We start from the raw sequence: 17970 nt of genomic DNA on the forward strand, positions 1-17970 counted from the left end.
GCAAAACATCGCTGTGTTCCTCTCTCTCTCTTTACTTTGAGCATTTACTTTGAGTATTTACTTTGAGCAATTCAATACTTGTATTTACATTCATAGAATTGCCATGTTAGAGTAACTTTGGAACATAGGTTGCAAGTCCTTTGTGCATTAGTTTGGTAGAAACACTTTTCTAGGCACAAGGGGTTAATTGGGCTATCCGTAGGATTTGATTATTGCAAAAAAATTTAGAATTAGCCCAATTCACCCCCCCCTCTTGGGCATCTTAATCCTTTCAATTGGTATCAGAGCCTCGTGCTCACGTTTTTAAGCTTAACTGCTTAGAGCAAGATGTCTCACGGGGATGGACCTCCTCCTATCTTTGAGGGAGATGACTTTTCATATTGGAAAATCCGCATGGAGGCATACTTAGAAGCTCTAGACGTTGGTATTCTTAGAGCCGCCTCTCAAGGCTTCCCAAAACCTCGGGATGCTACTAACCTACAAGGCGATGAGGTTAATTATGAAAAATAGAATGTAAAGGCTCGAAACACCATCTTTAGAGGCCTTTGCAAAGATGTGTTTAACCGTGTAAGGAACCACAAAGACGCCCATGCACTATGGTTGGACGTTTGTGCGCTCCATGAGGGAACCAAGAGTGAGCGTGAGAAACGCTATCATCTTGTAATTAAAAAGCTAAATTCTTTTGAGATGCTTCCCAAAGAAAGTGCTAATGAGATGTATTCTCGTTTAAATATTCTTGTAGAGGAAGTCAATGGGCTTGGACTTACTCAAATATCACCATCCGACATTATGAGAAAGATCTTGAGTGTCCTCCCCATTGACAAATATGGGCACATCGTGACCGTGCTATATCAAGGTGATCTTTCCACCGCTACACCGGCACAAATCTTGGGAAAGATCAATGCTCATGAGATGTACATGCACATCACGCCGCAAGATGGCTCATCCTCTACAAAGAAGAAAGAGAAGGACTTAGCATTCAAAGCTAGCCAAGATAAGGGCAAAGCAAGACTTGAGTATGAGAGCTCAAGTGATGAAGAAGATGATGAAGAAAGTCTTGCTCTCATGGTGAAGAAGACCGCCAAGATGCTAAAGAAGCTAAACAAGAGTGGCATCAAGTTTGATGGCAAGAAGAAGAAGTTCTTCACTAGCTCAAGAAGAAAGCCAATCTCCGAGATGGATTGCTACAATTGTGGCGAACTTGGCCATCTAGCTCATCAATGCACGAAGCCCAAGAAAGACAAGTTCAAGAACAAGAACAAGGGCAAGAAAGATGACTCAAGCAATGAAGATGAAGATGAGAAGAAAAAGAACAAGCTATACAAGAAGAGAGATGGCAAGAAGAGGGACTTCCACAAGAAGAAGAAGAGTGGAAATGCCTACATTGTCGATGATTGGCTCACAGACATTGATTCATCAAATGGATCATCCGATGATGATAGTGACAATAAGAAGGTGGCCGCCATTGCTATTGATCTTGCATCTTCACCGCCACCATCGCCATCATCCTCTACACACCTATGCCTTATAGCCAAGGGTGAACACAAGGTAACTAAGAGTGATGATAGTAGTGATGATGAGCAAGCTAGTGATGATGATAGCGATAGAGATGATGATGATTCACCTACCTATGATGATCTTGTCAAAATACTAAGAAAATACACTAAGATCATTAGAAAGAGTAGAGCTACAAATGAAAAGCTTGATGCTAAAAATGATTCACTCTTAGCTAAGTATGATACATTAGAAAAGGCTAATGATGAGCTTAGAGAAACTAATGATGCTATATCATCTAAACTCAAGGAGCTCAAATCTTCTAAGAAAGAGCTTAAAGATAAACATGATAAACTTGAGTATGTGCACAATGAACTCATCACTAGCCACAACAAGCTAAAAGATGAATTCACTACTCTTAAGATTAATTATGATACTCTTGTTATTGCTCAAGAATTTTTACCAAATGAGCCATATGATGCTACTAACCATGTTGTCAAGATTGATATAGCTACTTCATGTGATGATTTAATTGATAAGAGCATTGAGCATGGATCTAGTAGCAAAGGCAAGCAAGTGGTTGAGTGCAATGACTATGATGAGTATGTCAAACTCAAGAGTGATAATAAGAAGCTCATGAAAGATCTTGAAGAGATGAAAAGCCACAACATCATTGTGCTAGAAACTCTTGATCATGACAAAGAGTTGATCCTTGAGAATGAGAAGCTCAAAGAAGAAAACAAGAAGCTCAAGGAAGAGAAGAAAGATGATGCTCTAAAGGAAGAAAATAAGAAACTCAAGTTAGAGAAAGAGCATCTCAAGATTGGGTTGAGCAAGTTTGCTAGAGGCAAGCACCTCCAAAGTGAGCTACTTATGAACACCGTTATGAAGATGGATAGAAGTGGCATTGGATATGTGGCAAGTATAGAAAAGAAGAAGGCTCAAGCTCAACAACAACAATCAAAGCCAAAGCCAAAGCCAAAGAGATGTTTTGAGTGTGGACAAGAAGGCCATTTTGCTCATGAGTGTCAAACTCCACCGCCACAACCCTTGCCCAAGCATGCTAGACCCTTTGCTTTCAATGCTCACTACATGCTTAGAAAAGATTCTAGTGGAAAGATGAAAGTCATGTTCTTAGGACCCCCCAACAAGAGTAGGCCTAAGAAGATTTGGGTGGCTAAGTCACTTGTTGAGAAGGTGAAGGGCCCTCAACAAGTTTGGATTCCTAAAGCTTGAATCTCTTATGTGTAGGTGAACTACAAGACCGGTGAAAGTCATTGGATTATTGATAGTGGTTGCACTCAACATATGACCGGTGATCCTCGTATGTTCACCTCACTAGATGAAGAGGTAGATGGACAAGAGAAAATAACATTTGGAGATAATTCAAAGGGCAAGGTTAAAGGATTGGGCAAAGTGGCAATATCAAATGATCATTCCATCTCCAATGTGCTCTATGTTGCTTCATTGAGCTTCAACTTGATATCCATTGGACAATTGTGTGATCTTGGCTTCCAATGCTTGTTCACCGAGAAGGAGGTTGTTGTATCCAAGGTAGATGACAATCAAGTGATATTCAATGGATTTAGATACAACAACTTATATCTAGTGGACTTTATCTCCGAAGATACAAATTTGAAGACTTGCCTATTCACCAAAATAACACTTGGGTGGCTATGGCATAGAAGACTTGCTCATGTTGGGATGAGCTCACTCAAGAAGCTTATGAAGAATGATTTGGTGAGAGGGTTAAAGGATGTGAAGTTTGAAAAGGACAAGCTTTGTAGTGCATGTCAAGCCGGCAAGCAAGTTGCAAATACTCATCCAACCAAAGCTTTCATGTCAACCACAAGAGTGCTAGAACTCCTACACATGAATTTATTTGGACCAACAATATACAAGAGTTTAGGAGGGAATCTCTATTATCTTGTGATTGTGGATGACTATTCAAGGTATACATGGGTATTCTTCCTTCATGACAAATCTAAAGTTGCATCTTGCTTCAAGAAGTTTGCCAAGAGAGCTCAAAATGAATTTGAAGTAAAGCTCAAAAAGATTAGAAGTGACAATGGGAAAGAATTTGACAACACAAACATTGAAGCCTATTGTGATGAAATTGGGATCAAGCATGAAGTCTCCGCAACTTATACTCCTCAACAAAATGGTGTAGTTGAGAGGAAGAACCGGACTTTGATCACTCTTGCAAGGACAATGCTAGATGAGTACAACACCCCCAAAGCTCTATGGGCGGAAGCAATCAACACCGCATGCTATGCATCAAACCGCCTATTCCTTCAAAAGTTCCTTGGCAAGACACCTTATGAGTTGCTCAATGGGAAGAAGCCAGACGTCTCTTTCTTTAGGGTGTTTGGTTGCAAATGCTATATCTACAAGAAGCAGCAACACCTAGGGAAGTTCCAAAGATGTTGTGACATTGGTTTTCTTGTTGGCTACTCATCGAAGTCCAAAGCATATAGAGTATTTAATTATGCCACCGGCTTAGTTGAAGAAACATATGATGTGGAATTTGATGAATCTAACGGCTCCTAAGGAGTACATGAGAACCTTGATGATGTAGGTGATGAACCATTGAGGGAGGCTATGAAGAATATTCCGGTGGGAGACATCAAGTCAAAAGATGATGAAGATGATGTATAAGTCATTAACCAACCCTCTTCATCAAGTGTGCCACAAGATGGTGAAAAAGATAAGAGAGTAGAAAATGAAGATACTCATATCTCCCATGAGCAAATGGTGGTACAAGCACAAGATGTTGATGCTCCACAACCTCCTCCCCAAGTGGTCAATAGAAGAAATACACCTCTCCTACAAGATCACCCACAAGATCTCATCATAGGGAGTCCATCAAAGGGAGTAATGACTCGATCTCAAAAACTTACTTTATTTATTGCTCATCACTCTTTTGTCTCTTGCTATGAGCCTACCAAGGTAGAAGAAGCTCTTAAAGATCCAGATTGGATTAATGCCATGCATGAAGAGTTGAACAACTTCACTCGCAATGAAGTTTGGACTCTTGAAGAGCGACCAAAAGGTGCAAGAGTCATTGGAACAAAGTGGGTGTTCCGTAACAAGCAAGATGATCAAGGTGTTGTTGTGAGGAACAAGGCAAGACTAGTTGCAAAGGGGTTCTCTCAAGTTGAAGGTTTGGATTTTAGAGAGACCTTTGCACCGGTTGTAAGATTAGAAGACATCCGTATCCTACTTGCATATGCATCACATCATGAAATGAAACTATATCAAATGGATGTAAAAAGTACATTTTTAAATGGCTTTATTAATGAACTAGTCTATGTTGATCAACCTCCCGGGTTTGAAGACCCTAGATATCCTAATCATGTTTATAGGTTGTCCAAGGCACTATATGGGCTTAAGCAAGCCCCAAGAGCTTGGTATGAGCGTCTTCGGGACTTCCTCATTAAGAAGGGCTTCACCATTGGGAAGGTCGACACCACACTATTCACCAAGAAGCTTGATGGGCATATCTTCATTTGTCAAGTATATATTGATGATATCATCTTTGGATCATCAAATGAAGACTCATGCAAAGAATTTGGTAAATTGATGTCGAAGGATGTCCATGATTGGTGAGCTTACATTCTTTCTTGGTTTTCAAGTCAAGTAAATGAAAGAAGGCATCTTCATCTCTCAAGAGAAATACACAAAAGATCTTCTCAAGAGATTTAAGATGGATGAATGTAAGCCAATCAAGACACCAATGCCTACCAATGGACATCTCAACCTAGATGAGGGAGGTAACCCGGTTGATCAAACTCTCTACCATTCTATGATTGGTAGCTTGTTATATTTAACCGCATCTAGGCCCGACATCATGTTTAGTGTGTGTATGTGTGCTAGATTTCAAGCTAGTCCTAAGGAAACACATTTAATTGCCGTAAAAAGAATCCTTAGGTATCTTAAGCACACACCAAGCATTGGCCTTTGGTATCTCAAAGGAGCTATATTTGAGTTAATTGGCTATTCTGATTCGGATTACGCCGGATGCAAAGTTGATAGAAAAAGCACATCCGGAGGGTACCATTTGTTTGGTAGATCACTTGTGTCTTGGTCCTCCAAGAAACAAAATAGTGTGGCTTTGTCCACCGCCGAAGCGGAATACATTGTCGTGGGTGCTTGTTGTGCATAAATTTTATACATGAAACAAACTTTGCTAGACTATGGTGTAGTTCTAGAAAAGGTACCTCTTTTGTGTGACAATGAAAGTGTGGTAAAACTTGCAAATAATCCGGTTCAACACTCTCGCACCAAGCACATAGATATCCGCCATTACTTTCTAAGAGATCATGTTGCTAAAAATGATATATCACTAGAAGGTGTAAGAACCGAAGATCAATTAGCGGATATCTTCACTAAACCGCTAGATGAGGCTACATTTTGTAGATTGCGGAATGAGCTCAATGTGCTTGATTTTAGTAACTTCACTAAAAATTGAGCTTGTGTTGTCCCTAGCATTCATTGTAATATACAACATGTTTAATTTTTGGCAATGCATATAGGGCTTGTCTAACATGGTTAAGATAACCGCCGAAAAGCGTGTGAAGAAGCTTAACCTTGGATCAAACTTGACAAGCAACTAGATTTTCTTACATAGTATTGCATATACATGGATGTTGTTTTGTCGTTTTGTTCCATTTGCCCTCTTATTGCCTATTTTCTTAAAAAGAATTATAGCCTAAGGCAATATATTTTAAAAAATATGAGGGTTTGAGAGAGGTCACTCACATCAGTCCCAATTGGTGTTTATTTGGATCTTATTCAAGTTGGGACTTGATTGGGAACAGGCAGCGCGAAGAAACTTTGAAGATTTGCTAGAAAAGGTGCACCGGACGCTGCACCGGACGCTGTTGTCCAGCGTCCGGTCAGCTCACGGGAGGTGAACTGTTGCTGAAGTAGTGACCGGACGCTGCGTTTGTGCATCCGGTCAGGAAGGGATTCAGCGTCCGATCAATCAAAGAAGGAACATGCTGTACTGACCGGACTCTGCCTGCTTCTGGTCATGGACCACCGGACGTGTCCGGTCTCGATTCTAGAGGAATTGGACCTCTCTGGAATCGATCGGACGCTGGGTGGTAGCGTCCGGTCGGTACCACCGGAGCGTCCGGTCAGTGGATTTCGTGTGGCTTCAGGACTCTTTTCGGTTTCCTTTCCTGTCGTGTTGGGGGTCCTCATTTAACCATAGCCGTCGAGTTTTTTTTGCCTAACCCGTACATTGCCGCATCCTACCTTGCCCTAGCCCGAGCACGTCGTAGTAGCTCGCCGTGCCGCCGCAGCCCCGTGCCGAGCCCCTCACGCCACCGCATCCGCTAGCCTCGCTCGCCATCGTGCCACCGCATGCCAAGTCCCTTGCGCCAATGCATCCACGCCTCCCGCGCCCAAGCCACCGCACCACCGCGACTCAGCGCCGCCATCGGCTTCCTAGGCACCGAGGGCCATTCAAGGCCATTGATCCAAGCCCTAGCCCTTCTCCTCGATTGGTTGGTAAGGCCTAATCCCTATGTTGAATTTACATTGCTTGTGTCCTAGATCCATGGCTATGCACTGATTTCAAATCATCCAGGACAGCCAATCCATTCACCGTTCTTCGCAACCCTAGATCCAGCAGGTTCTGAGGTTTCCCCCATGCAACGTCTTTTCTTTTCCTGGATCGCTGATCGTCAGGTAGCTTGCCCGTCGTCTCAACTTCGTACCTACATTGCTTGCTTCCTAGGTTTTTGCATCTATTAGATATATTGTATTTATTTATATATCCATCTATTCCATCGTGCAGCGAGTCGGTGCCGTTGAGGTTCTTGTGGCAATTGTCAGTCAACTCAGAGCCAAGCCTCGGGAGTGTCAGTTTGACAGTTGATCTTCATCAGCGGCAGTTCATCCTCTTATCAGATCAGATGGCTCGCACCAAGAACGTTGATGGTGGTCCGGGAGATGACGATCGGAGGCCCCTGCCTCGCCAGCCTGTAGGATCAAAAGGCAAGGCAACGAAGCAGGTGACATTCAAGAAGCGCAAGTACCCCGACGCAGAGACAGCGAGAGCAGCAGCTGTTGCAGAGGCCGCAGAGCGTGCCGAGAGAGGAGGCGCTCGCAATGGTGTTGTCATAGCAGATCTATAGCTCACACCAGCACAGAGGGCAGCAGTTGAGGAGGCTGAGCGTCGTCATGTTGGTCCACCTGGGACTGTCATGATGGTAGGACATCGACTGGCTATTGAGGAGGCTCGACCTTAGGGGGAGTCCCAGCAGGAGGCACAGCAGCAGCCCTCACTAGTAGAGCCTCAGCCAGCTCAAGAGACTCAGGAGGGCCAGTAGGTCAAGGAGATCGAGCCGACACCCTAGCTACACCGCTCTGGTCGTACCAGTGCTGTAGTTCCAGCGAGGCAAGCTACACAGCGTAGGGGTTCACGCCCACCGCCCAGACCACAGGGCCCGCCTCCAGTGGTACACATTGACTTGAGGGCCGCCACAGCCAGACAGGTTCGCCAGTTGAGGTTTGTTGAGTTCAATGTGTGGTTTCCTCCGAGGAGGGATGTGAGAGCGGCAGAGGGGTTCTACACGCCGCTCCAGGAGGATTTCTATAATGCTTATCTCAACAGTGGGGCAGTGTTCAGATCTCAGCGGGTATGCAGTTTAGAGTCTATTGTGGCAGCAGCCGGAGAGCACATCCGCCCCTACTTGTCATATTTGCCGGGGCTCATAGATCTAATTGGCCGGACAGGAGTATATGTACCATCTTGGGTTCGGCAGTTTTATGCTTCACTCTACGTTGATCCGCATCACAACTTCATTCACTTTGCATTCAACAGTAGAGATTACAGGGTGATGAGTTTTAGGGTCCGGGAGATACTGAGACTATAGGATCAGCCTATCAAATTGCATGAGGTATGTTATGGATCGTAGGAGCCTCCCAGGCGTCCTCATGGAGGGTTGGTGCCCTCTATAGATCTGGTGCGACATTGCTTCAAGGAGCCATTTGGTAAGGGGTCGAGCAGGAACCCCAGCGACCTGACTCCTACAGCTCATGTGCTAGAGGCCATCATTAGGAGGACACTACTTCCCAAGTTGGGATACAGAGATGGTCTGACTCACCTATAGCTCTGGCTCCTTAATGCCCTGATGCAGCAGACCATGTTCGACATTTGGGACCTCCTTCTATCAGAGATGGAGGATACTATTGCTGAGGGCTTCAAGGGTCGTAGACAGCTTCCTTATGCACATTGGGTCACATTCTTGATGCTCAAGTGTGTGCAGGTCAGGACCCCTGAGTTGGTTGTAGAGTACAAGGCTGCCACCACAGAGTTTCCCGCATATAACATGGCACAGAGGATCAGGCACAGCACTCCATAGGCATCCGCTCAGCCCAGTCGTCGTCCAGATGTTCCAGAGTCAGTAGCTCAGTAGGACGAGATCATTAGAGGCATAGCCGCTACAGAGGAGGAGGAGCTTGAGGCACAGCATGGGATGACCGAGTCCAGTGATAGTTCAGATGATGACTATCTGCCGATTCCTCAGATGCCTCCACGCAGACATGATGTAGAGGCCGGCAGTTCTAGCTCAGCTCCACCAGCACCACAGATGGACCCTGCATTGATTGCCATTCTTGAGCGGATGCAGCAGGATCAGGCACGACAGGTATAGGAGACTGCTGCCAACTTTGCACAGTTTCAGGCTCGTCAGGACGAGTTCCAGCGGCAGCAGCAGCTCCTCCAGCAGCAGCAGCAGCAGATGCATCAGCAGCAGTTACTTATGCAGCAGCAGCTTATGGGATTTATGCAGCATGTAGTGACAGCACTTAGGGCCCCACTGCCACAGCCTTCGCCCCAGCTTGCTCAGCCTACCACCACTTCGACGACTCCAGCTATACAGCCCAGTGGGCCTCAGAGTCAGGGACAGCCTCTAGCTCAGTTTGCTTCACCTACAGTTCAGGTGTCCCAGTGGTTGTCCTCACCGGTGGTTGCCCCGCAGTTCACTCCATATCACACGGGCTTCTCACTGGAGCAGCCACCCTCGCTATTTGTGCCTGACACGTCAGTCTCTAGGAGTCTTGGAGCATCCTTCAGCGAGTTGAACGTCATGCCTACACCGCCTCATATGCATACAGCCGGTCCTTCTACAGTAGCCCTAGTCACAGTGACTACTTAGAGGCTCCCCTCGTCTGTCGCCTCTTCAGATCCTATGACAGATGTACCAGCAGCTTCACAGGCAGCACCTGCCCTAGCTCAGACCCAGACCGCTTCAACGACACTCCCTGATACAGAGGGTCAGTCTGTTCAGAGTTTAGGGTCAGATGATGATGGTGCCCAGTTCCAGCTTGCTCCACGTACTTTAGCTCCCGACTCATCCACTGCAGCCCCGCTGACTGACCCTTAGGTTTTGGTGTTTGACACCAAAGGGGAAGAGGGTTCGAGTATGTAGACTCAGGGGGAGCGAGATTTAGGGGGAGCTAGTTATCTAGTATTAGCTTATATATTTTTGGAGTTTTATTTGTGTGATACACTATTACTTATGCATTCATGTGTTTACTTTCATGCATATTATTATATCTATGTGATAGTGCTACCTACGTGATTGTGATATATGACATGTGTGCTCACAACTTTACATTATGTATATGTCATATCACTTGTGTTATGCTCATTTGCCTTTGCTTCCGCGTTTATACTCCGATGCAAATGCGCTTTGTTACTTGTACTCATGCTTAATTCATATCCTTTGAGTACATAGTGTTGGCTTGGGTCATATAAGCTTGCCTAACATTTTTGTTCTTATCGACAAAAGCTTATATGAACCAAGCCCGTCAAAAACCTCACTCTTTCACATACTCGATGTGGTATTGTCATCAATCATCAAAAATGGGGAGATTGAAAGCATCTAGGCCCCTAGTTGGGTTTCGGTGATTAATGATAATACAAGATTACTATGACTAATGTATGTTTTGTAGAGGCAATTAAGTTAGGTTATGATAATGGAGATCAATTAGGCAATCAAGGTTGTCATGCCCCTATAATGGAAATCATTTCGGTTTTCAAAGGATGGATGACAAGGTTAAGGATGACTAGTTCTAAGTGTCGATTGAAGTTGGAGAGACACTTAGAGTAGTTTAGGACTTTGTTTTTCCTTTGGCCATACTATTAAGGGGGGTATGGACGGGTAGCTTGACCTAGTTGAGTCTAGTGAGTTAGGTGTGGTGCACACTTGTTAAAACTAGCTCTAGGTAGCTCCTACGAATGCCTAAGATCCTTTGGAGCAAACTTCATTCACATATGATCGAGAGTTGGAAGTGAATGAAGGGTAAAATGCTGACCAGACGCTGGCCTCGGTGCGATCGGACGCTGGCCGTAGGATCCGGTCAGTTCATTTGATCAGCAGTCTGCGTTCGGTGCGACCGGACACTGGAGAGGTCAAGTGACCGGACACTGAAAGGCAGCGTCCGGTCAACTCCAGTAAGGTTCCAGAGAAGGGAATCTGCGACTGGACGCGTCCGGTCAGTACTGACCGGACCCTGAGGGTTCAGCGTCCGTCGAGTCTAGTAAGGTTCCAGTAAGGTTTTAATGCAACCAAACGCGTTCGGTCAGTGGTGACCGGACCATGCCAGCGTCCGGTCAACACATTTTCACTGGTTCGTAGGTTGAACTGACCGGAGCGTTCGGTCAATACGACCGGAGCATCCGATCACCCCGCAGAAGCTCATAATGGTTCGTTTTTCAGGCTGCCTTATAAATAGAAGCTCCACTCGTGTGTGGAGTCACTTTTGCTCATTCCAACAGCTGAGAAACATATTTATGAGTGCCAAGAAGAGCAAGGTCCTAGTGAGGTGATTGAGATTTGAGAATCCAAGAGAGTAGCCTCATTAGTGAATCAAGAGTAGTCAAGTGTGCATCCATCTTCTTATTAGGCTTCGCGTGGTCAAGTGAGAGTTCGTGCTTGTTACTCTTGGTGATCGCCATCACATAGACGGCTTGGTGGTGATTGGGAGCTTGGTGATCACCCAGCGGAGCTTGTGGGTGACCCAACTCAAGTTGTGAGCGGCTTTGGGTGATTCGCCGTGACGGAGTGTCGAAGAATCAACCCGTAGAGAGCACTTGATCCTTGCGCGGATCAAGAGGGAGCTACACCCTTGCGTGGGTGCTCCAACGAGGACTAGTGGGGAGTGGCGACTCTCCGATACCTCGGCAAAACATCGCCGCGTTCCTCCCTCTCTTTACTTTGAGCATTTACTTTGAGTATTTACTTTGAGCAATTCAATACTTGTATTTACATTCATAGAATTGCCATGTTAGAGTAAGTTTGGAACATAGGTTGCAAGTCCTTTGTGCGTTAGTTTGATAGAAACACTTTTCTAGGCACAAGGGATTAATTGGGTTATCCGTAGAATTTGATTATTGCAAGAAAATTTAGAATTAGCCCAATTCACCCCCCCTCTTGGGCATCTTGATCCTTTCACCCTCCACCTCCCCTCCAATCCCCACCCTCGGCACCGACCCGTGCATCCGCCGATGCTAGGAGCCCGACCTGGCCGTGCCGCTGCCGACGTCGGGGGCGGCCGCCGCGGGCGCTGCCGAGCCCACCACCGCCGGATCCGGCGTCGAAGTGCAGCTGCGGACTCCCTCTTCATTGAGGCGAAAGTGTATGTCATCTTTAAGATGGTATACATGGAAATTAAATGAAGTATCTTAAAGATACTAAACATAGAGAACGAGTGGAGCTTCTCAAGCATATTAAATATGGAGAACAAATGGAGAAACGTGGAGGGGAAAATTGTATTAAATACATTTATAGGAATGGTACTTATCTTTAGATAGAACGTCTGGTCGGCGTCGACGAAATTGCCCGGCCCTCGAGCTTTCTGGCCTATCGTCATGGCGGCGGTCGCGGTTGTCACAGTGCCATTCTTCGCGGCGATCATCATTGCGACGCGGTAAGTGGTCAGAGCAAGTAGTCCGGTCGTCTTGCTTGGCGGCTCGGGTGGCTCGCTTGGTGGCTCGGGCGGCTCGGTTAGCGGCTCGCTCGGCGGCTTGCTTGGTGGCTCGCTGTAGTCGGATGGCTCGTGCTTAGCGGCTTAGACAGCTCACTTAGCGGCTCGCTTGGTGGCGCAATTCGCACTGGAGTCTGATCCCACGTTTAAAGCGGGTCAGGAGGATGTAGATCATCATAATCGTTTTTGGCTAGCTTGCTTGTGTCATCTCCACATCACGGTTTGCATGTCCGACTGACCAGCGGCGGACCCAGAAAATATTTCAGGAGGGGCTGAACAACACTGCTGTTCGATCTTAAGTCTTAGCCCCCTACACTATAGAACTTTGCCTAAAAATTTATAGGGGCTCCACAGGGGTTCCACTGCTACGATATGGGTAGGGGGGCTTGAGTCCCCCTGCCCCACCGCTGTGTCCGCCCCTGCGACTAACGTACATGGACGCCTCCTTCCTTATTTGCTCGTTGGTTGAGGATTCCGACGTGGCCTTGCTCGCCGACTCGGAGTCACGATCGTGCGCCGTTGGCAACTGCTCCAATCGTGCTAGGGCGTTGCTGCAAAGGCTGAGGGTGAAGGGGGCAGTTGATCGTCTCCTGCATTGTAGTCACGTAGAATGTTTAAACATATATTTTATATAACATATTTAATTGGAATAAAAAAGCATGACTTAGACACCATGTTCGTTTATTGGTTTCAGCCAGCCTAAACCAGCCAACCAACAATATTTTTCTCTCACAATAAATCAGCATCAGCCAGCTCAAATCAGCCCAGAAATCAATTAACGAACATGCCGAGAATGTTTAGATGATGAGGTTGGAGTCACGTCCCGAAGCCTAGATCAGCAAATAAGGAAGCCCTCCCGAACATGCATGCGTAATGCATATACACTCAAATTGACATGCAAGGATAATCAATACGTTGATCATCTGCCTGGATATGTTGCTTCACGCGCGGCCCTGTCGTCATCGATCGACGGACGTGAACGATCGCGTTGGGTCAGGTCTTGGTGATGAACCTTCATCTAGCACGCGTGGCGGCGGGGCCTTGTGCTGACGTCGTCAGGGAGGTTGCGGCGCCCTACAGCTCGGTCGTTAGCCTTCTCCTGACGTTGCATCCGACGTGAAGTCAGGCTCCCGGATTGAATCACGAACGCCACTACACCACGTTGAGGACTCCGCCTTGCCTCGGCGACTCGTTGGTTGACGAAGTTGATGAAGAAATCTCCGTACGAAATCGAAGGTCGATCTCACCGAGAACATCAAGTTGATCTTGATCTTGAGGCCAGCCATCTAGTTTATCATGAAATCAGCATGCACACCTCTTACTTGCGCGCCACCGTGGGCAAAATACGTCCGGCAGTTTAACGAGGGGGTATACCCATGGTAGTAGATGAATCGGTAGATGTGCTCGTGAGGGAACCGAATGGTGACACGTGAGGAACCGAATGGTGATACAGAACGCAAGAGACATCGATTAGACAGGTTTAGGCCGTTGACGTAATACTTACGTCCTGTGTCTTTGATGGATTGTGTTATGAGATGATCTATCTGGGGATCCCCCGACTAGAGGATCCCTGTCCCTCCTTATATACGCTGGAGGGGTAAGATTATAATAAAAGTATTCTAGTTGGTCACATGGCAAATATTCTATTTAAATTACAATATCTATAGTATCCGATCAGATCTTCTAGCTGCCTTGCGGTGTACGTCGAGCAGTGTCGTGCACCACAAGTCTAAATGTCGTGGACTGGACCGTTTCTAGTAGCGGGGCCCATATCCCTTGCCGAGGTACCCGGAGTTATACCTCCATGGAGTCTCACCAAGGAAATTCTTCCAATAGTTGTGAGGAATATTCCGTTTGACTTACACTAGTACTCCAACCCGGATTCGTTGAACTGACGGGTGGGTCCCACACCGTCGGTAACCCTGCGTGCTCACCTAAATTGCTCAGGACACGTCACCAGCAGCTTCTCCACGGCGTCCCCAGTAAAATGTACCCCGAAAACCCCCACCTCCGTTTCCTCCTCTTCCTCGCCGTCGCGGCCATCGCCGCCGGCGGGGCTGCTGCGGGCACCACCCTCACCGCGTCCCTCTCCGGCCACCAGATCAAGATCCGTTGGTCCGGCCTTCCGGCCCCGGACGGCCTCGACTACGTCGCCATCTACTCGCCGCCGTCCTCCCGCGACCGCGACTTCCTCGGCTACCTCTTCCTCAACGGCTCCGCCTCCTGGCGCGGCGGCTCCGGGGAGCTCTCCCTCCCGCGCCTCCCGACGCTCCGCGCGCCCTACCAGTTCCGCCTCTTCCGCTGGCCCGCCAACGAGTACTCCTACCACCACATCGACCATGACCGGAACCCGCTCCCCCACGGCAAGCACCGTGTCGCCGTCTCCGGCGAGGTCTCCGTCGGCGACCCCGCTCGCCCCGAGCAGGTGCACCTCGCGTTCGCGGATGGGATCGACGAGATGCGGGTCCTGTTCGTGTGCGGCGACCGCGGGAAGAGGGTCGTCAGGTACGGGCTGCAGAAGGAGGGCGAGAAGGAGTGGAGGGAGGTGGGCACGGATGTGAGCACGTACGAGCAGAAGCACATGTGCGATTGGCCGGCGAACAGCAGCGTCGCCTGGAGGGATCCGGGATTCGTCTTCGACGGCCTCATGAAGGGATTGGAGACTGGAAGGAGGTACTTTTACAAGGTACGGTGAATTGTCCCCTGCTGCAACTTGGAATGGTTCAAATTTTCTGATTTTAGGTAGCAAATTTGGCTCTGTACCATCTTTTATATATAAAAAACAGTATTTTACTTATGCAAATTTTGTTCCAGAAAAGAAAAGGTACTAGGTCCTCTCAAGCCATACATGCTTAGCCTAAATGTTAGGGTTACCTGAGGCGCACAAGGGTTGAAATTTTGTGGTTTAGAGTGTGCTGGATGGATCATTGTGTTCCTAAGATTAAATTGTGTTGATTCAGAATTAGTGGCATAGTAAGATTTGTTGATTCAGCATTAGAGGCACAGTAAGATTTGTATTCATTAGCTATACAGTTCCTAGTGGAGATATCTGAAGTACTATAGCTATATGTTGGGAGGGTGCAGAAAAAAGATTGAATTTTGTATTCAGCATATGTGGCCATAAGGCTTTGATTCTCAAGTTCTGCAATCTTGGAAGTATGCATAGTGGGAGTTCATTAAAGGGAGGAATATCCTCACTTGCTGACAATTTGTCCATTGTCTTGTAACTTGTTCTTAGGTTGTTGCTTCACATGAGTTGTATGTATCTACTGGCAGTTGCTGATGTAAATTGTGACTGGACGGATTTTGAAACTTTCAGAATGTACTTGTATTACTTAGTAGCAAATATGGTTAGAAATGTCAATGTGCTCAATAAAAGAAGTGTAGTTAGCACTGAATGCTAAGGAACTGATGGTTGTGTAGTGAATATGAATATTTCAAGCTTTCTACACTACTGAATATTGAAGTGTCCAGCATTGATTTGATGTACTGCAAAATAGCAAGTAGGATTCAGTGCAACCAACTGTATTGCTGTAGCTAGCACTACCACTTGAAGTATGATCTATGAGCATTCCATTGAAGAACTGAAGTTAGTATATTCATCCCTGAAGCGTAGGTTTCTGAGAACTTACTAGATTGTTAGAAGGCGCCGTAAGCATTTAAGCACTACTTCTGTTTGAGTGAAGAGTTTGAACATCAGGCCTTTTATTGGGAAATCGTATTTCCTTAAAATTTAGTTTTTTTGTTCTGAATACTAGAACTAGGATCCAGTTTTGTGTGGAGTTGAACACCACTGTCCTTTTCCCGTGTGAGCATGCTTTTATATATATTCTCCTCGTCTATTAAATTTAATCAACTTGACCATTTTTGCAGGTTGGTAGTGACACAGGAGGATGGAGTGAGATATACAGCTTTATTTCACGTGACAGTGAAGCCAATGAGACCAACGCGTTTCTGTTTGGTGACATGGGAACTTATGTGCCTTATAACACCTACATTCGCACACAAGCTGAGAGCTTGTCCACTGTAAAATGGATCCTCCGTGATATTGAAGCCCTTGGGGATAAACCTGCCTTCATTTCACACATTGGGGACATCAGCTATGCTAGAGGTTATTCTTGGGTATGGGATCATTTCTTCAGCCAGATTGAGCCTATTGCTGCCAATACCCCATACCATGTCTGTATAGGAAATCATGAGTACGATTGGCCATCACAACCTTGGAAACCATGGTGGGCTACATATGGAAAGGACGGTGGGGGTGAATGTGGGATACCGTATAGCGTCAAGTTCAGAATGCCTGGCAATTCTATCCTGCCTACTGGTAATGGTGGCCCAGACACCAGGAATCTTTATTACTCCTTTGATTCAGGTGTGGTGCATTTCGTCTACATGTCAACCGAAACAAATTTTGTTCAGGGCAGTGATCAGTACAACTTCTTGAAAGCGGACCTTGAGAAGGTGAACCGAAACAGAACACCATTTGTTGTTTTTCAGGGCCACCGCCCCATGTACACCTCAAGTGATGAAACCAGGGACGCAGCCTTGAAACAGAAGATGCTCCAGCACTTGGAACCGCTGCTGGTGACATACAATGTGACCCTTGCACTATGGGGACATGTCCACAGGTATGAGAGGTTCTGCCCGATGAAGAACATCCAATGTGTCAACACTTCATCAAGCTTCCAATACTCTGGTGCTCCTGTGCATCTTGTGATTGGGATGGGCGGGCAAGACTGGCAACCCATATGGCAACCGAGGCCTGATCACCCAGACGTCCCCATCTTTCCACAGCCTGAGAGGTCCATGTACCGTGGCGGTGAGTTTGGATACACAAGGCTTGTAGCAACAAGGGAGAAGCTAACATTAACCTATGTGGGGAACCATGATGGACATGTCCATGATATGGTGGAGATATTTTCTGGCCTGGTATCTAGTAACAGTAGTGTTGCTGAGCCGGTGGATGGTACCAAACATGGTACAGGAGACAGCACCGTGCGGAAAATTTCTCCGTTGTACTTGGAAATCGGAGGCAGTGTATTGTTTGCACTGCTCCTGGGATTTTCCTTTGGATTTCTTATCAGGAGAAAGAAAGAAGCTGCACAGTGGACTCCAGTAAAGAATGAGGAATCATAAGAGTTGCCAATACCGTGAGCCTGGTGCAGTGGTGGTAAATCCAAACTTGGACCTAATTGCTGGAATAGACCCTACACAAAGTGAAGTCATTTCTTCTTGGGGGCTCTGTGGTACACGAGTGTATAGTTGTGTAAGATTGTGCCTTTGTATATGATAGTCTTGGGAAATGAAGTTTTTGATCGGATATCTGTTGTTGTAATAGTCCAATGTATAAGCATGTAATAAGTGATATAATGTTCACATTGCTTTGGTTGACGCAAGTGTTTAACCTGTACCATAATTTGGCATGGTTTGTTGAATCATTAAAGTGATTGTGGACGTCCTTTGTGGTTGAAC

General features: G+C 46.4%; 1 protein-coding gene across 1 annotated transcript; it reads left to right on the forward strand.

Moving 5' to 3' along the window:
- Positions 1–14448: 14448 nt before the first annotated feature.
- Positions 14449–17969, forward strand: LOC136541327 (probable inactive purple acid phosphatase 2). Its single transcript, XM_066533165.1, has 2 exons — positions 14449–15184; positions 16372–17969. The coding sequence occupies exons 1-2, from the start codon at positions 14486–14488 to the stop codon at positions 17632–17634; spliced, it is 1962 nt and encodes a 653-aa protein (XP_066389262.1). The 5' UTR covers positions 14449–14485; the 3' UTR covers positions 17635–17969.
- Position 17970: the final 1 nt, after the last annotated feature.

The sequence above is a fragment of the Miscanthus floridulus genome, chromosome 3 (assembly GCF_019320115.1).
Source record: "Miscanthus floridulus cultivar M001 chromosome 3, ASM1932011v1, whole genome shotgun sequence".
In the NCBI taxonomy this organism is placed as follows: domain Eukaryota; kingdom Viridiplantae; phylum Streptophyta; class Magnoliopsida; order Poales; family Poaceae; genus Miscanthus; species Miscanthus floridulus.